This window comes from Condylura cristata, unplaced genomic scaffold (assembly GCF_000260355.1).
Source record: "Condylura cristata isolate star-nosed mole 26May11 unplaced genomic scaffold, ConCri1.0 scaffold00005, whole genome shotgun sequence".
NCBI lineage: Eukaryota > Metazoa > Chordata > Mammalia > Eulipotyphla > Talpidae > Condylura > Condylura cristata.
In genome coordinates, this window is record NW_004567106.1 from 60220501 (window position 1) to 60239031 (window position 18531).

The 18531-nt window shown below is 43.3% G+C and overlaps 1 protein-coding gene across 1 annotated transcript in view; it reads right to left on the reverse strand.

Moving 5' to 3' along the window:
* Positions 1 to 4117: 4117 nt before the first annotated feature.
* Positions 4118 to 18531, reverse strand: part of CEP41 (centrosomal protein 41kDa) — a 38920-nt gene continuing 24506 nt past the window's right edge. The window contains exons 4-11 of the mRNA XM_012721113.1: positions 17213 to 17274; positions 16178 to 16247; positions 11204 to 11348; positions 9406 to 9557; positions 8921 to 8988; positions 7789 to 7903; positions 7147 to 7362; positions 4118 to 6560 (exon numbers count right to left, since the gene is read on the reverse strand). Of these exons, the coding sequence (XP_012576567.1) occupies positions 6412 to 6560; positions 7147 to 7362; positions 7789 to 7903; positions 8921 to 8988; positions 9406 to 9557; positions 11204 to 11348; positions 16178 to 16247; positions 17213 to 17274 (977 nt within the window). The 3' untranslated portion in view covers positions 4118 to 6411. The remainder of the gene's footprint in view (positions 6561 to 7146; positions 7363 to 7788; positions 7904 to 8920; positions 8989 to 9405; positions 9558 to 11203; positions 11349 to 16177; positions 16248 to 17212; positions 17275 to 18531) is intronic.

Here is an 18531-nt window from a genome sequence, read left to right on the forward strand (position 1 = left end):
GAGACAGAGTGGGGAGCAGAACAGGCAGATCAACAAAGTACACTGCTGAGGGGAGCAGCGGGCGGGTCAGGAGAGGTCTGCCGCGCCAAGTGGTCACCTCCGGGGCAGGCGGGAATAGAACTCATGCGAAACGGCTTTAGATTCTCAGTGCTGTGCTTTAACCCGCTGCGCCACCAGGGAGGGCCGGCACCCCCATTTAAAGGATTGGAGGGTCCAGGCGAAATGGAGCAGCTCGCCCTAAATCACTGAGTTCTAAGGCTGCGAGCGGGATCCAGCCCCAGAGCCACGGCCCCAGAACGAGTCTGTTCAGCCCTCTGCTCAGTGCTCCCAGCTGGGTAAGCTCTCCAGAGGCCACGCATCCAACTGTTTTTGTATAAACAGTGATTTCTTCTGCTCTGACATTGCGTTTCACGATCTTGCCCAGAAAAAAAAAATGCAATCGTCTTATCTTTAGAAAAATCCACACTCCGGATAGGGTATGGGAAAGACTAGCTCATGCCTTCCAGTTGGGGGGCCAGTCCCTAATCACTTGGCCATAGTTAGGGTGAAAACTCCCAAGCACCCTCTCTGTTCGTGTTCTGTCCTGTAGCAATCTGGGGGGAATTGATTATGTTAATGTCTATTCTCCAGGGTTTTTCACAAAATCTTTTGTTTTTAAATGAACTCATTTTCTTTTTGCCATTAGAGATGGTTCTCAGTATGGCTTGCGAGCCACGGATGGTCTGAGAACCTTCGGGTGGTCTTTTGAATCGACACTCAGAGATGCGTGTCCAACTTTCTGGCTTTGGCCAGAAGTTAAAATTGAAATGTCGTTGAATACAATCCAGACCTGACCTCACTGGTCCCTCCGGCAGCACAGGGCTATTCATCATCTCGCTAACTGCTGCGAAGGCAAGTGGGACTAGGTGGATTTGAAGATTCTGAGGACCCTTGTTTGAAGGAATCTCAGGGCAGAAACATCGTTCTGGAACACACTAAGACCCCTCCGCTGCGTTTGGGAACCTGATATGACCAGCCACCGCATCCAAATTGGCTAGATAGAGCAAGAGCTTTGAGCAAAAAGCAGAGAGGCCCAGCAAATCTGAGAAGCTGTCAAAGGGTAATGAATTCTCCCCAAAGCTTTCAGATCTGCATTAATTTGGCAACTCAAACTGTGAGCATCATCTAACAGCCCCAGAGAGGGCGACTGCCAAATGTTTGTTGCCAAACTAAAAGAAGAAAATTAAAAGTCTTCTGCTTCACCGCAGGCGCGGTGCTCGGCTACCTTTTTTAGCAGTGGGCTACGAGCTCTGTTAACACAGACTGAGGCACAGAGGTTTGCTGTTGCTTCCTCCCCTAAAGCCCAGGCTGGTGGCCAAGAGCCAATTCCCACAATTTATGTTTCAGCCTAAATCGGAAACATCACCACACAGGAAAGAAAAGATCAGACACAAATCATCTCAATATGGTTTATTGGATGAATAGTTCTCCATGCTCCCCCCTTACAATCTTATCGGAACTTTATCACTCCCATTCCTTAAGTGGTACCCCATGAGGTGTTCATTAAGAAACAAGGCTAAGCTGAGGAACCCCGGGGCTCCAGTCTTTAAGCTGTGACACCAGCCACACAGAAACGTGGGAGACATATTCCCGGGGCAGATGTTTTGATCCTGGAATTTTTACCCCCTTTTGGGCAGGCAGAGAAGAAAAGTTGTCAGTGGAACCCGGGGAAACAGGAGGGGAGGGAAGCCAAGAGAAGGCTCTGTTTTGGGGGGAGCACTAGATGGGTGGCTTCGGGAGAGATTACCCAGCAGGGAGCACTGAGCAGAGGGCAGAACAGACTCTGGGGCCGTGGCTCTGGGGCTGGATCTCGGCTCGCAGCCTTAGAACTCAGTGATTTAGGGCGAACTGCTCCATTTCCCCTGGACTCTCAGTCTCCTATCCTGAAAATGGGGTGCCTACCTCACAAGGCTGTTGTGTGAACTAAGTGAATAAGCAATTATAGGAGAGTCCAAGAAACCGGTTGCTTAACACAGTTAGTGCTCCGTAAATGTTTACTAGTGTTCTTTTCTGGAGAGCTTCAAGACTTGAAACGAGAGAAAAAACAGCACACTCCCAGAGGGGATACCGTATGACCCGTACGGGATGAAGTCTGAAGGCCGCTGGGGGCTTGAAGAGACGGTGACCACAAGCCTGTACTAATAACGCCGCTAACAGCTCACTGGGCACCTCCTGCAGAGGGTTCCCCAAACCACAGGCTCGTAACTCACCCACAAAAGCAGGGCATTCGAGGGGACAAAAGGTGGCGAGCTCTCCAGAATGGCGGCCAGCACTGAGTCGACCCACCGCGGGCCTTCATCCACTCAGTCACACTCAGTGAGGGCCGCTGGCGTAGGAATGGAGAGTTCCACTCACTGAGAATTTACAGTCAAAATTATTTCACCTGGAAGACTTAGTTACATCCCCTATAAAGTGGATGTCATCAGTCAGGAGCATTTAATTAGTGACCCCGGTTTGCTGCTCATTTTGCCAGGTGTCTCGGGATATTACACAGGCCAAGAGAATTTGCTTCTGCTTTCAGGACCAAGGGTCAGCATGGGAGGGTGAGATCATACGGGCATCACAGGGTGAGAAACACAGTTTTGTGAAACACACATCAAATCATGCACCGAATGCTCTTCTGTTAGAATCCAATGCCCACACTTTCCCAGCACGAAATGTTTTCTGCTAGGACTGACCTGTATATCAACTTGAGTACACCGCAGTGACAATCTCAATAATTACTACAATTCTAGGAACGTATTGCTACCCGAGTGAGTTCTGAACACTTTGGAAGTTCAACATGCCTTATTTACTATCTTAATAGGAAAAATATATTTGCTCATCAAAATATTCATTGGCCGGCAGATAAGCTTATCATCACGCTCACTTAACGAAACTGATGAATTAGAATCCACATTTCTGATATTTCTTGAAAAAGGAGAGTCTTAGCAGATTTACAACTCTGAAAGAATGATGAAGAAAATACACGGACGCTAAAGACACTGAAAGCATTTTGGAACTAGGGAGAGAAAGGTTCTTAATGATTATTTTCAGAGTAGAGCCAAGAAGGGAGTCATGGATCTAAATCCAGGTGGACAGAAATTAATTATTCCCCCTAAAAAAGTCAGATAACATAAAAGACAGAATCTATAACCAATATATAACATGACAGAAACCAAAACCAGCACAAGAAAAATTACCTACATATTTCTTCCTAGCCTACAACTCTGATTTCACTTATATTCCACGAGGGAATTAAAGAAAAGGTTTTTGTTTTGTTCTGTTTTCTTGGTGAGCAGCCTAAAGTCTTTAGAATTTCTGTATCATCTAAATAGCACCACAGGAGAAATGTCTGAGCAACTAATGAACGTTATTTGTTCTTCCTTAATTCTGATTTACACCAAGTCCAATATAATTGTGCTGGTTCTGGTTTTCTACTAAAGATAAAAAATAAAAGTGCTCTTAGACCATTCGGATCATTCTATACCTTTCAATAGATGAAACCTGGCATTGTTGCAGCCCAGGACTGACAGCCCCTCCTCCGTTCCCAAGCGAGTGATGCAGCTTTCCCCTCCCTCCCTTGGCACCCTCCGGGCTTCCTTCATTTCTCCTCTACTCCCTCCCTTCTGTCTTAAATGTGTAGGCCCTTGAGAGCCCTGAACTTATTATTTAGATGTGGAACTCTACCCTTGCTTGGATGGAGCTCGCGTTCTACATCGAAAAGCACCTTTTCTCTAGGGGTCACAGGTTCCCGGGGAGGGCACTCGTCACTCCTAAAACACTGACAAGAGCCCCGCGGTCATGCGCTCGGTGGCAGTCAGCTCTGCCTGTGCCTGGAGAGGAACTCAGGCCTCCTGGCTAGAAAGCTCGGGTCCCCTGCACGGCATGGTTTCCTGGTTCACTGACACAAAGCGCAGCTCTCCTTTCCCGGGAGATGCAGCACAGAGAGGTACTCTTTCAAATCACCCCCGTCTCCCGTGGCTCCCCCAGATCATCTCAACCGAGAGAAGAGAGACGTTGGCAGGTCTCAGCGTATTAATAGAAAAAACAAATTAAGAACTATGTACTTTAATCTTCAACATCCATAATTGCACAAAGTACCACTGATCACTTAAATAATACATGTCAGTTAATCTAATGAAGAAACGTGTCGAGAGGAACATTCAAAGCAGTACCGTGAACATGTAAAAACTGTCTGAGGGTGACATTTAACACACAAAGTACAGAATCATAACAGGTCTTCGAGTTGTTGTCGTTCCGAAGCCGTCAAGATGGGGTAAAGCACTAAGCTGCACACACGCAAATACTCTGACCCGCTAGGCCTCTCGGGTAAATAGACGTCCATGCTTACACGTTTGCTACACGACTTCCCATCTTTGCACCTCAGTGCTGTTTGGTGATGGAAATACAGAACAGGAACAAGGGGGAGGTGGAGGGGCGACCATTTACTTTCAAAATAAAATCAAGGAGGGAAGTTTAAACTCCAGCCCAATCAACTTTCAAATGGCATACCCAGAATATTGTTATAGAGAAAACCAATTTTTTTTTCTTAAAAAAATGTATAAGGGTCCAAAATGACTGAGAAGCTTGTCCATGCTAAGGGAACGCTGAATGTGGAAAATTTGCATTTTTAAAAATCTATGCTGTAAAGAAAATAAAAGGCCAGAGCATTTTGGCATTAGCAAAAGGCTGTACTAAGTTCTCAGGCAATAAATTTATGGGGAAACATGACAGGCTCCTCATTAAAGCTATGTGTACGTTGGCTGAATTTTATACAAGATTCTTGAATCTTGTGGAAAATTGGGCACGGCTTGACATCTGAACAATGTCCCTGGTTTGTTTGATTTCTAAAGCATCGGAAAATGTTGCACTTTGGAAATCAAGTAGAGAAGAATAAACACACTAAAACAGAACTGGGCTGAACATGAAAGTTATTTTTCCATATGGCTCTATGAGATATTTATTATCTTTATTTCTCTTACAAACACAGCCCCCTACGCTAGAAATACTGTGGTACTTCTTCTTCTTCTTCTTCTTTTTTTTTTTGGTGGTGAGAAAATAGTCCCGTTAAGGCAGATCTTTCCCGGCAGCAGTAACCACCTAAGGACAGGCAATTTTCAGTTGGCTTTTCAGAAGCTGGTTGCCATGACAAAGAGCACAATTTATTCCTTAGTCCCTTATCACAGCTACAGATCACAGACCATAAAAATTAACAAGGCTCTTTTCCTTTTCCTGATAATTTCAGAATTCCTCATCCTTACCTGAGGTCTTTTGTTCCCCCAATTAAATGGAATGAATGTCAGTCATCTCGCCATTCAATTAATGCTGATTCAAAATTCTGGCCAAAACCAGAATCTATAATCACAACCTCCTAATCACAGCTCAGTCATGAGAATGAAAAGTAAGCAGGAAATTGCACTAATTACTCAATTAGACTAATACTGTATTTTAAAGCGAGGGCTTAAAGGGTTGTCAGCTCTGACAAAGGAGTGTGGAGTCGTCCTCACCTTTGTGTGTCTGCAGTTGTCCAATTGAAGCCCATGTTTTCAAGTGGCCATAATTTCTACCCATTTAGGATGGATGGATGGACCCAGGAGAGCCATGGAAATTTACAATGGATAAACCAACCAGGAGGGGGGATGCTGGGGCCCCCGCGACCCGCACTCTGCCCTGTACAATAGCCAGCCCTCCCCGTGCGCGGGCAGCTGAGCACACACCGTCAGAGGCGTCCGCTCCAGGAAAATACTCGTGAGGGCGAACATTCAGGAGGTGCGAGAACCGCACCACTCTATCTAAAGGCTGAGGGGGCGCACAGGTACCAGCCTCTGAACCCACCGCAGGCTGGCTGCCTCCTGCGTGGGGGGACAGAACCCCTCCACGCCAGCACGCCCACCCCTGAGGGGGCACTAGGGCAGCTGGAAGCTAAGAAAGACCCGCACCTGCAGGCTGACTCCTCAGGCTGCAAAGCCTACCTGCAGGATCTTCACAAACCCCCAACAGCGAGTGAGAAAGAACTGGCGGGGAAGAGCACATTGAAACTGACTGAAGTATTTACAAAACAACACAGGCAGCAGATCAAAACAAGCTGGACCTTATTAAAATAAAATAATGAGAGCCTAAAATAATTAAGACTCTTTTTTGCTACTCAGTTTTAGAGACTTAAAGATTCTGTAAACAACAGAGAGGACACTAGAGCCTGTCATGTCTCTGGTTTTTGTGAAAACCCTCCCCAAGCTGGAGGTCCGTGAAGAGTCAGAGACAGCAAGGGGACAAGTGCTTACTGCCAGGGCCGCGGCCTTTCCTCTGCAGCAGTTTCTGAAAATGACCAACTTGGGAACTGCTCAGGGCTTCCAAAAGGAGAGAAAACATTTATTGGACTAAGACAAGTCTTTACTTCCAGGGTTTGCCTTGCAGGTGGCCACTGCCCAGCAGTCGGGTGTTGGGGTGGCCGGGAGGGCCCCCGGAGGGCAGGTTCTGACCACAGCGGGTGCCTGAAGCCTTGGAGTCTCTTCCCGAGGCATTAGCTTGGCTCATTCGGCCTGGAGGAAGCAAGAAAAACAGTGGGATGAGCTTCAAGGATGATTCTGTGGCCAACACGCCAAGTACACTTTAAAGCTAACAAAGTTCAATTCAACGTCTATATAAGGTTCAAACCTGCTCTTCATTCTTGAGATCATCTTAAGGGGAGGGGGGGAAGGTAGGGGTGAAAGGAAACCCCAATCCCTGTTCTTTCTTCCTCTCTGTTATCCCCAGCCAACCTAGTCCGACCCTTCATTCTTTTGATGGAGAAGGGCGCAGGAGTGATTAGAGAGAGGAAAGTTGTGAGCCAAAGGAAAGGTCAGGAGATTTAAATAGCCCCAGAAGTAGCAGAAAGAAACAAAAACTCCCCAAGAAAGGATGTGGGTGCCTCTCAATTCTGCCTGATACACACTGCCTTTGATTTATAACCCTCTTCTCTCTGTGCCCAACACCTAATTCTTGCCGTAGAGAGCACCTCCACCTGTCCTCCCCCCGCCCCGAAAATATTTTGACTTGGGACACACTGTAAGAAGTCAAGCTTTTCATGTGTATGAAGTGGTGCTCAAAGTTGCAAATCTCAAGCTCGACAGGGTTAAAATATCTTACTAGGATTGTCTGCAGGACCTTGATCCTCTTCCAGGTAATATTCTATCTTTTTTAAATCTTCCGGGGTAAATCTCCATTTATTCTCCGCTGGCAGAGGTGGTACTTTGGGGCTGGAACGTTTCCGGGCGGAACCAAGAGGAAGGGCCTGCTGGCAAGATGCTGGCAGGGAACCTGTAATCAGTCCTTCTGGAAATTTCTGAGCTAAGACTTTTAGACCTAGGTGTGGAAAATCAGCAGAGAAAGCAACATTAACATGGTGAGGCTACAGTGAAACCTGTGAAGCAGCCTGCGTGTCTTCTAATCTTTGTTCACCAAGGTGAGGGCAACACAAGGACATGAAGTCTTTCCTAACTGCTTCACCATTAAGTAAATGACACCAGAAAGTGTCAGTTGTCATGTGGGATTCTGAGAATTCCACCAGCAACCCTTGAGTCCCAGGCTGCACATGACGGCTTCCTTAAAGAGCAGAATCATTGCATCAGGAATCAAAAACATGTGCTGATGGTGCTAAGAGAAGTCTCACATAACCTGCAACTCCTTCCAGCCAGCACGACTTCTCTCTTTCCAGAACACCGAGTTCTGCAGATGCATGGGGAAAAGGCCAGGACAGAGAGTCCCTGTGGCTGTAGTTTGGGGCCTCACCTCCAGAGAGCATGAAGAGGTTTTCGAAGCCCCGCTCGCACATGGTGGTGGCCGCCTGGCTGGCCAGCCTCTCGTCGTCATCGTACAGGATGATGATTTTCCCGTGGGCGTTTTTCTGAGTCGCAGGAGTCAAGGCTTGCCGCCATCAGGCTAATGTGCCTGCATGCTCCAGAAACCCCTAGGGTTCACCCTTCTGAGTTCCAGGGAACACTGGATGAGCCCACTCTTTACCCATCACGCCAGCCATTAGGGGATTTTGGTTGTCATGGAAACCATGCAATCTGGACTTCTTTTCTCTTATACATTAGTATTACTAAGGCCCAAGACAGCACTAACTACACTCTTTACATCCTTTAGCTCTTTTAGCCATACAGCCTGGAAAGTATCATAGTTCACATTTCCCCGAGAAGGAAAGAGAAAAACTTTTATGCCCGATGCATCTAAGGAAACCTTATTTGTAACAGTAAAAAAAGGAATGGGAACCATCTAAAGGTCCAAGAGGAATGGTTTAGTAATTTATAGTAAATCTGAAGACGAGATATCAAAAGAACATCAAAAATGGAGTTTATAAAGCACTTCTGTTACAATGTAATATAAAATGGGAAAAAGCGAGACTCTAAATTATACATACAGCATGAGTTCTACTTGGTTAAAAAGAATACAAAGATGAACATCTGGAATAAAATACACACAAAATGCAATGTGAGTAGTTCATTGTGCGGTTATTAGAACTACTTTCTTTTTTTATATTTTTCGGTATTTACCGGATTTTCTACTTTATGATTTTTATGAACAAACAAAAATTTTAAGAAAAAAAATCTAAGTAGAAGGAAAAAGCTGAATACCTAAATTTCACTTGGGAAAGCTTTTAGGGGATAAATGTCTTAGGACTAACTCTCGCAAGATCATAACCTCTACACATGATTTTTTGCCCAGGGCAGGAGGGCTTAGAAGTGTCTGCCTTAATAGCCAGATATGCAGCAGCTGCTAAGAACCCCAATCCTAAAATATGCTAAGCTAATGAATATCAAAAACACTTCACAGCGTTTTCTTACTGGGAGCGTGAGTCATGATAAAAGTTCAATCCTTACCATGCCCCAGACTACCCGACTCTTAATGCCACAAAGGATACATATTCAAGAACGTCATTTGAATAAGGGTTCATTGTTCTAGACAGGGTTGCAATTGGGTAACTGTAAGCTATAAAAAGAAGAAAAGTGCTTAGGACATTTGTCGGCTTTCAATATGGCTGGTCCCAATTCCTCACTGAGATAAAGTCTAACTGAGAGTTAAAATAAAGACACGTTCAAAATCAATGAGCCATAAACCTAAATAACTTTTGTGGAAGAAAATCTGGACACTGAGCCAAATACGAAGCTTCACTCTACTGTTGGCGCGTTTAGTACTAAGGCCTTGCACCCCGCACCTCGGCCCCGCCTGCCTCCCTGAGCCATCCAGAAGGCAGCGGCCTCTTTCATTGCATTAGCTTTCCATAGTGGACGCAGCTAACCTATGGACTCCTTAACTGTTGTCCCTGGGGCTGGGGTCAAGCCTGCCCACACCCTAGGGCAAGCTCAACATCCGGGCTGAGCCACCATAAAGGCTTCTCTCTCTCACCCCCAACAATGTGGCCCTGCTGGTAGGAATCTCTGTCTCGCACATCTAGCAACAGGAAGGGGCAGTCAGAGTACGGCCGGTCTTTGGTGTTGGGCTCTGCCTTCTTCACGAGCCCTTTGTCCAGGTCCAGTTCCCCAACTCCACTGATGACGCTGCAAATGAAAAGAAACAGTCAGCAGAAGCTCGTCAGGATCGGTGGCCATCAAGGTCATACGTGTCTCTTCAGAAGAGCGATGAAGCATTGGTGGCTTTTCAGAAGATGCTTCAGGGAAAATGGATATAGTATCTCAGTTCTGCCTCTGAATGTGAGACCCGTGGGCTCCTGTTCTCGTACACAGGGAGGGATCCACCTTCGGAGAGGGCACGTCTGGTCATTAGCATGGCTGGGGGCATAAACTGAGGAACATATGCAGCTTCCCGCAGAGTTCAAAGGAAGAAGAAGGTAAATGCCATGGAAGTCGGAGGGTGTGTGAAAGCAGAGCAAAGGGGTAAGAATAAGGCTGATGGGATAAGAAACATGAACGGTATTTCTGTGTCTGTTAAATGTGATATGAAGTCACAAACATGTTGTGTTTCACATACATACACAGTGACCTATCCAATGAGGCTTCTTCTTTTTTTTCTTTCAATGCTTATTTTCATTTTATAGGTTATAGTAATGCTGAGCTTGAAGTGGCCTTTCGATTTGGGGCCACTCACATAACGAGAAAAGGAAAAGCTGGGGTTGAAGTCAGGGAGTTCATACTGACAGTTCTGGTTCTCAGAACCAGACAGTCGGTTGCCATATTAGTAAGATGTGGTAAAAACATGAATCAAGATGTGTGATGAACAAAACGGTAAGTTGTGAATTATCTGTTTTGGTAAAGAGGATGATTAGTTTTCTCGGAAAATATAAAGACATATGAAAAGAAACCACACATCAGTATTAGCATACAGTTCCTTTCTGCAGCACAGCAAACCAAACTTTGCATTTAAATCCAACAAATAGTCACTATATACCACAAAGAGTATACTTTGTTAAACCAAAGGAAAAGGCTAAATGTATTTCCTATGAGACTGCATTTTCAGTGGAAGTCTTCTTGGTCTATCTCATTTTAAACACAATCTTACAGTCCGTGCACAAAGGTAGCTATAGGTAATAATAATAATAATAATTGCGGTGCTGATGGTAGCAATTCTTTGAACTCATTTCTCTAGAGCTGTTTACCAATAGAAGGGATGGACATGAGTGGAAAGCAGCAGGCTGTGACAACCAACAGTTAATATTTGTGAGAAAGCGTTGCATTATAGAGGTGGAATAGGGACCAGCCATGTGCAATTCGAGAATCAACACCAAGGGCTGCCTTCACTCTCCTTTGCACCTATTAAACATCAGAGCACTGTGTGGGGCACTCTATTTTTCTTCTGAGTCTGGACAGGGTAATTATAAGCTGCAGCAGACAGAAAAGGGCGGGAGTGGGGTAGGGGGGTGAAGGGGGTGCGGGGTGGGGGTGGGGCGGGAAACATGCTCTTAAAGTCAAAAGATAGTAGTTGTAAAAGCCAGGTCCTAACAGCAAACTTGCATATAGGAGGGCTGAGAGGAATGAAAGCGAGAAGTGAAAGCTAATGCTTTCCTATCATTAACTGAGAGTGCCCTGGCAAGATTCAGGAGGTGGTGTTTATATAAAGGGGAAGAAGGGCTGGGATGAGAAGGGGGTGGGGGGGACTTTATCTTTTTCTGTGGTAATTAACTCACTGAAATTGATTAATATGAAGGTAAAATGCAGTGCAAACACAAATCCAATTACACTGAAAGTACCTCTGAAGAGTTGAGCGGCTGGAGTCCCCGGCTCCTGTGCTGTTTATGAACTGGACAGGGCTGGGAGACTGCTCCCCAGGGCTCCCCTTCCCATTGGTCCTGGCAGCAATTTCTGCATCAGGGTCTGAAGTCGCAGAATCGTTGTCTAAAATGTGCACAGGGATAAGTAAATAAATTTAACCTCAGATTTTGTAGGTACTTGTTCGACAGTTTCACTGAAATTGGGTCAAGAAATCACATCACCCTTATTAAGTTGTTCTGTAAGCTCTAACCCAGGTGAGGTTCTGAAAAGGTAGTCCCTGAGATCCTTGTGGCATAGCGGCAAGGCAAAAACTGTATGTAATACCAGTAAGAGAGCTGTTTGTCTTTTTTACTATGTTGATATTTGCTCTGATGGTTTGAAAGAAGCGGTGGTTAAAACTGCCAGATCTTAGTAAGTGGCCCTGAGCTTTACTTAGTAATTACTCTATACTAACACCCAGTTCATAAATATGGCATCACACTGAAAAAAGCCCCCAATGAAGTAGTACTAATTAATAATTTTATTAAATCTCACTCTTAAGTATAGACCTTTTTAGTATTCAGTGTGATGAAAAGGGGATTCCATGTACCGTCAGCTTGCTACTTGCCAACGTGCAGAAGTACTTGAGCACGGTAGCTAAGCACTTGAGGCTGTCTCAAGAAAAGCGTGTGAGATGATTGCTGCTCCTGCCATGAACACCGTTTTTACTTGAAAGAAAAACTATGGCTGCTTTGCCTTGTGCATCTGGTAGGCATTTTCTCAAAACTGATTAAAGTGAACGTGCCATTTCAAGGAAAACAACTGATGACATTTGTTCCCAGGATTAAATTTTGAACCAAAATCAGAATTTGGGAAATTGCATTTGCCACCCAGGGCTTGCCTGCTTCCTGGCACCTAGTGACTTTACTGATAATACTGACGGTGTAAGTTAATAACTGTTAATATTTTCGGGCATTGTTTGTGAACATTGTTTGGAAGGTCTTCATAAATCAATGCGCTGGTCTTTTCCAAAAACGACAACTCAAAAAAGATGCTATGAAATCACACATAGTAAAAGAGTCACTGTAAGTGTAAGACAAACCAGTGGATTTTAATGTAACAGATTATGAAAAGTTCACAGGTATGGTTTCAGATTCCACATTCTACTAACCTTTAAGAAATTACCAGTTGTCAAAATTTTGGTGTAGTATCAAAGAAATTATTCACAGTTATCTGAAAGAGCTATTAAATAGTCCTCTTTTTCAACTATAGTCCATGTGAGGACAAATTTTCTTTACACACTTTCAATACAAAAAGCATTTGCATCAACATTTGAATGCAAAAGTAAGGGAATCATTAGCCTTCTTGTAGGGCAAACCTCACCAACATCTACAAAAAAAGTAAAACAATGCCATTCCCAGTACATTTTTTGTTTCATAAACATAGATATTTTGCATGAAATATGTTGAGTATTATAGGTTTAGAATTATCATTTTTAAGTGAAATCGAAAACAAATATCTTTTAAAGCTCTCAGAATTTTTAATACCCTAAATACCCAGAAATCTAACTCACATAAGCCCAAACTCTTTGAGGGCATTAATAATTTAAGAATGTGGGAGAGGTGGATAAAGAGAGTTGCATACTTTGTATATTCCTGACTAGGCGATAACAGTGAAATGTTAATCTTTTCCGAGGTTAAGATTGCCTTAATGCAAATTCCAAGGTGATTTTTTAAAAAAAGCTTAAAAGTAACTGAAGCACAAGGAAAAAAGAATGTATATATGTAATTTGGAGACCGCCTTATCAAATAGTAACAAACTGAAAAGATAAATTATCAAAACAATGCAGAATTACAATCAGAACAAATGAGTATAATAGAAAACACAGAAACAAATCTAAGCACATGAAAAGGAAACATCGTAAATCAGTGGATAAGAGAAGAGTTACTGAATAAGTAGGTGCTGGGATAATTTGTCAAGTACCCAGAAAGATCAAAGTAGTGCCTTCAAATCATATACCAAAATATATGAGGTGGACAGATGGAAAAACAGCAACAATCATGCAAGTTAACAGACGAAAATAAAGGTCTAACATGTCTGCTTTTGGATTTTGAGTCCAAACATTAAGGGAAAACACAACATGAGAGATGAGTGGATTTAACCATGTGAAAAATGCAAACCTCTTCTTTTGTCAAAAAGGAACACAAGTGAGTAGTAGTAGTAAGGCGGTAAAAATATCTGTGACATATGTAAAAAGAGAACAGGTTAAAAGAATTTATAAGGAGTTTTAAAATGAACTATCTCTTCACCTGAAAAAGGATGCTGTGTACAACATAAAGATGCAAAGACGAAACTTAATATGGAGAGAAAGTCTTCCCACTCCAAAGTGGAGGCCCTCAGGCCTCTTCCCCCAAGGGAACCACCCTCACATACTTCTGCCTCCTTCCAGAAATAAAACAGCTACAAACCTTGCATATATTTTATTTCCTCCCTTTTTCACAAACCCAAGAGCATGCCATTTATACTGCTGCCCACGCTGGTGATTTGTTTTGTGTTGATTTAATAATACAGCTCGGAAAGTGTCCCCAATCACCAAGTGAAGATTTTTCTCACTTGGTTTCCAATGTGCAAAGCTATTATAATTGTATGGAGCTTTTATAAATAAATCAGTAAGTCAAAAATTAACATTCCATGAGAAAAAAAAATGGGAAAGGGCACGGGACATCCTCAAAAGAAGAAAGAAGTCCTTCAGCACCGGCTAGGATGGGAAAGGGGGCTCTCGCTCCCTGGGCGGCAAACGCTAACAGGTAGGACCATTCTGGAGACTGTGTGTGGAATCAACACCAAGCATCTACCTTTCTGCAGCAATTTATGTTCAGGAAATTATCAGAGACGCATGCACATTTATGGATTTACATTGCAGTATTATTTTATAAAAGTGCAAAATGAAAGAAAAACCCACAATGCCCAACAATACAAGAAGAAACTCAATAAATACCAGTATATTCACAGGATAGACAGTTGACAACACAGTCTTTACAATCAGGCTTTTGAAGTCCATCTCATGACATAGGAAGGCATGCGTGTGAAAATGCTAATAGAAAACAGCATATTCCAACCTCTGTACATATAGTATCAATTGCTGCGGGCAGTTAGATAGGGGTAAAATAGCCCAAAACATTAACAGCCATTATCAGCAATTTTAATTTCCTTCTTTATATATTTTTGTCAGTTTTCTGATTTTTTAGAAATATACTTTGAAGTCAGGAAAAGACATACATCACAAAAGGATATTTTTTCTAGTCCTTCAAAGAGAGCTAATATGCATACAGACACAATCTGTTCTGCAGGCATTCCTACATGAGTTATTATTCTGTGTAGAGCACTAGAAAAACACTAATGCTACTCACACATTATGGTGTCCTACTTTATAAGAGCCTATTTTGCTGTGCAAATTTATCTCAGAAGAGAAAATTGCATGTGCCTATATGTTCTGGTGCTGCAATCTCAACAATGAATTAAAGGACAAATCCAGGCTAACCAGGTTAAAATTGGGAGTGTGTGTATGAGGAGCCTCAATTATCTCTGTTACAAAGAACCCTTATTTCTCTGCCTTGTGAGAGGCATCTGTCAACGTTAAATTCCTGTCTCTTTCAGATCCTCTTTATCCTCCCTAACAAAAACAAGCCCAGGGAAATGACAGTTAGAGTTGCACAAACCCCAGGTTTGGCCTCCCTGAGAAACTTGTCTGGAAATCAGAAGTCAAATCCCTGGCCTACATCAACCTAGCAAAACATATCCCCCTTCAATAAACAGTCACACATTGATTGTCGAGGGCTTCAGGATCAAATGAAGATCTTACCCCTGTGAATGCTTTTCCTGAGTACAACTAAGAGGCTCTATTTTTGACTCACTATTTAAGAAGGGACATCTGGAGCCTGCCTGTCTCTCTAGCCTCATCTCCTATCCCGGCATCTACTCCTCCCTCTAGGACAGCCACTGACGAGATTATGCAATTCCCCAAACACTTGGAGCCTTTTCTTCTCCATGGCGTGATCAGGGTGCTCTCAGACTGCAGGGGCCTAGACCTTGCCCCGCTGAGGAGCTAACCCCCTTGAAAGCGCCTTTTCAAAGCTTTAGGGATTTTCTAACTGGAAAGCAACTTTCCTTCCTGTTCCCACCCAGCAAAGACACTTGGTTTTGTTCCTGGAGACACAGGGATTTGTGTCCTGCACCCATTATGCGCTGGCCGAGTCATCTGGAGCAAGTAATCGAAACTCTGAGAGCTTGGGCTTCTCCCCTGTAAAGTGCCCCTTCCTCCTGGTGTTTTGGAGAGGATTAATGCGCTTTACGTGAGAAACAGGAAGTGCCTCGTTGACTCTGTATTTGACAAATGATGGTTTTCTTTCCATATATCATTATGAATTTCTGCCATATTAGCAAAACACGTCCCTCTTCAATAAACAGTCACATACTCACCGAGGAGGACTTCAGGATAAAATAAGGACTTTACCGCTGGGAATTCTATGCCTGACTACAATTAAGAGCTTTTATTTTTGACTTAGCATTATCATCCCTTCACCCAACATATAGCCACACATGCACGCATGTGATGACAAGTGCCATGGATTCGGGTGCTGTTTTCAGCTTTGTGGTCTCATGGGTCCCTAGTTCTAAGATCTGTGCATAGACTAAAAGGCTCCAAAAATATTTGTTGAAAGAAAGTAATTGGTGTATTAAAGACAACTAAAATATTTAAAAATGCAAATGGTAGAACCAGAAAACCAGATTTTTTTCCTTTAAGAATTAACAATTAAAACACCAGAACAGCACTTCATAGCGAGTCACAATCTAATTACAAATAGACAGATCAAAGTGCCCAAGCCCTGTGAACATGCCAGCAAATGCGCCGGGTGAGCGTTTCAGTCAAATGGTCAGTCTGTTCCTTCCCTCACATCCTCAATTCTCATTACCTTCCAGCCTTTGAATCTCCTCGGCTGTCACTTCCAGTGTTTGATCAGACAGGGAAGCAACCTGGATGACCTAATAGAAAAGAGAATGAGATGTGTAGATGTGTGCGTCTGTTTGTTTCTCTTTAAGCAGAGGTAATTCTGTCTTTCACAAAGGAGGAGGAAACATCAAACATCAAAGATCTTTTGTTTTAAGACACCGCCAGTGTCCTCCATTGGAGACCAAACCTCAGGCCTCCTTACTCTGGGAGTGGTAATTATAGTGCCGATCATCACTCCAGAAGAAAAGATTCATTTAAAACATTCCACAATAAACAGAAAAGACCAAAAAGATCATTTAGGATGAGAAACCACACCCATATATAGTCTAGCCCCCACATAAATGCTAGTTCTTGACAAAGCATACTTACAGTAATAGAATTAGGTCAACAATTGTTCCCTCAGTGAGGAAATAACTGTAACACGAATGAACAAATGACCGTGACATCGCCTAAGCAGCCACACATAGATATGCTGTTCCAAGCACTTTTCATTGCAACGTTGCTCATAAAACCCAAGATCTACTTTCAGTTACACCAAAAGGAACTCCTGCCTAGGGGCCAAAGAGACACTTTGTCCATAAAAGAATGTGATTTGGCCAAAGTAACAAACCGACTCGTGGTAGGATGACTTGGAAAAGAGTTCCCTTGTAGAAGGGAAATTTTCCAGAGACTGATGGTAAGCAGTCCAGAACCCAAAACCCTCAAGTTCCATTATCAAATGAAATGTACAAGGAAGGGAAAAAACCCTAACCCATGAGTTTGATGATTTTAAAGTAGAATGCATGTTGTGCTTTATTAACTTCTGATTAAAGAGAAAAATCTTACACCATCCTTGAGTGAACACATATACCACACACCAGCCAGTCCTCGCACAGGTAAAATACAAAGAATCAGAGGACACCTCCCTGCAACATGATAGGGTTGAATTTAGAAGTGCTCCTGTAAACAAAGCAGCAGGAGGAGACAGGCCTCACTCCCGGGAGGTCACTGAACTTACCAGCTGGGCAAAAGTGGTGACCTTTAGTCTCTTGAACAGCTCATCTTTTTTGTATCTATAATCTGAAAAAGAAGAAAGGACAGGTAATTTGCTAGGTTTATTTTGCTTACTTAGAGGTAATTCTAGTCATCGGGGTTGTATGGTCTATTTTCCAAGTTATGCATATGCCGTTACTGTATTGCCTCAGCTGAGACCCCCGCTTCCCTCAGTGTAGGTGTGGCAGGCATCACCATTAGCTCTTCATGTACCCCCTTTGCTTTGGCCTAAAGTAGCATACTCAGCCACCTTTCTGGGTTTGCAAACTTTGTGTCCCCTGCTTTTAGTTAGTCTAGCGCTAGCCTTTCACTATGCTGTCGCTTCTCTGCCCATCCCATGTGGTGAACATGTGTGTAAGCCACTTTAAATCCTTTTCAGAACAAAGCAGGCAGGAAATGTCGGCAAATGAGGAGAGAGAGACCCCGAGAGGCTGCGTCGCCCCAGCTCAAACAGCTGGGAAGATACTCACACCCTACGAGTCTAACTGTGCCCCAACGAGAGGAGGGTTGTATTCCTGAGTTGCAAGCTGTTTAGACACACAGGACAGTTCTTTTTTGGGCCAAGATGCTGGGCACAACAGTATGAGTCTTAGAGCAATTCTGCTTCAACTCCACTTCAGTGAGAGGTGAACACAGTGGATATCTACTGGACCACAGCAACTGAACTGGGCAGTTAAAAATGGTTAAGATGGCAAATTTTATGTGTTTTTTTTTTAAAGCATAAATTAAAAAATAAAATACCCACCTAAAAACACCAATATTTAGTAAATGCTACCTCTGCGTTTCTAAGGGGTAACTCAGACAGGGGTCTTGTGTACTTGTTGGGAGTTCACAGTTCTTCATATTACATTAAACAGGGTTTTAAAAATTTAGCCCACCTCATTTTAAAGATTCATCCCACAGAGGCGCATTTCCTTAAACTTTTCTGAAGATGACTGTCAATTCTGAAGCCTTTTCAGCACTGAACTCCCAGCCACCCTTACCCTTCGCTCCTCTTCTGTGCTTTTATACTGGCGCCTGTGACTCCTTAAATACAATCTCATTATTTTAGAATTACTAAAGGTTAGCTGGATAATTACTATGACCTTCACAGCAAAAAATGTCTCACAAACCAAGACTCCTAGCAACAAAGGAAAGGATTAAAAGTATTTAAGATTCCTCACCTCATGTTACTAATCATTTCTCTGAATTAAAAAAAAAACAAAAACAAAAACAAAAAAAAAACAAGCCAAAACAAAACCCCAGCATAGACTGAATAGTTACTCTGAAGGATAATGTGTTACA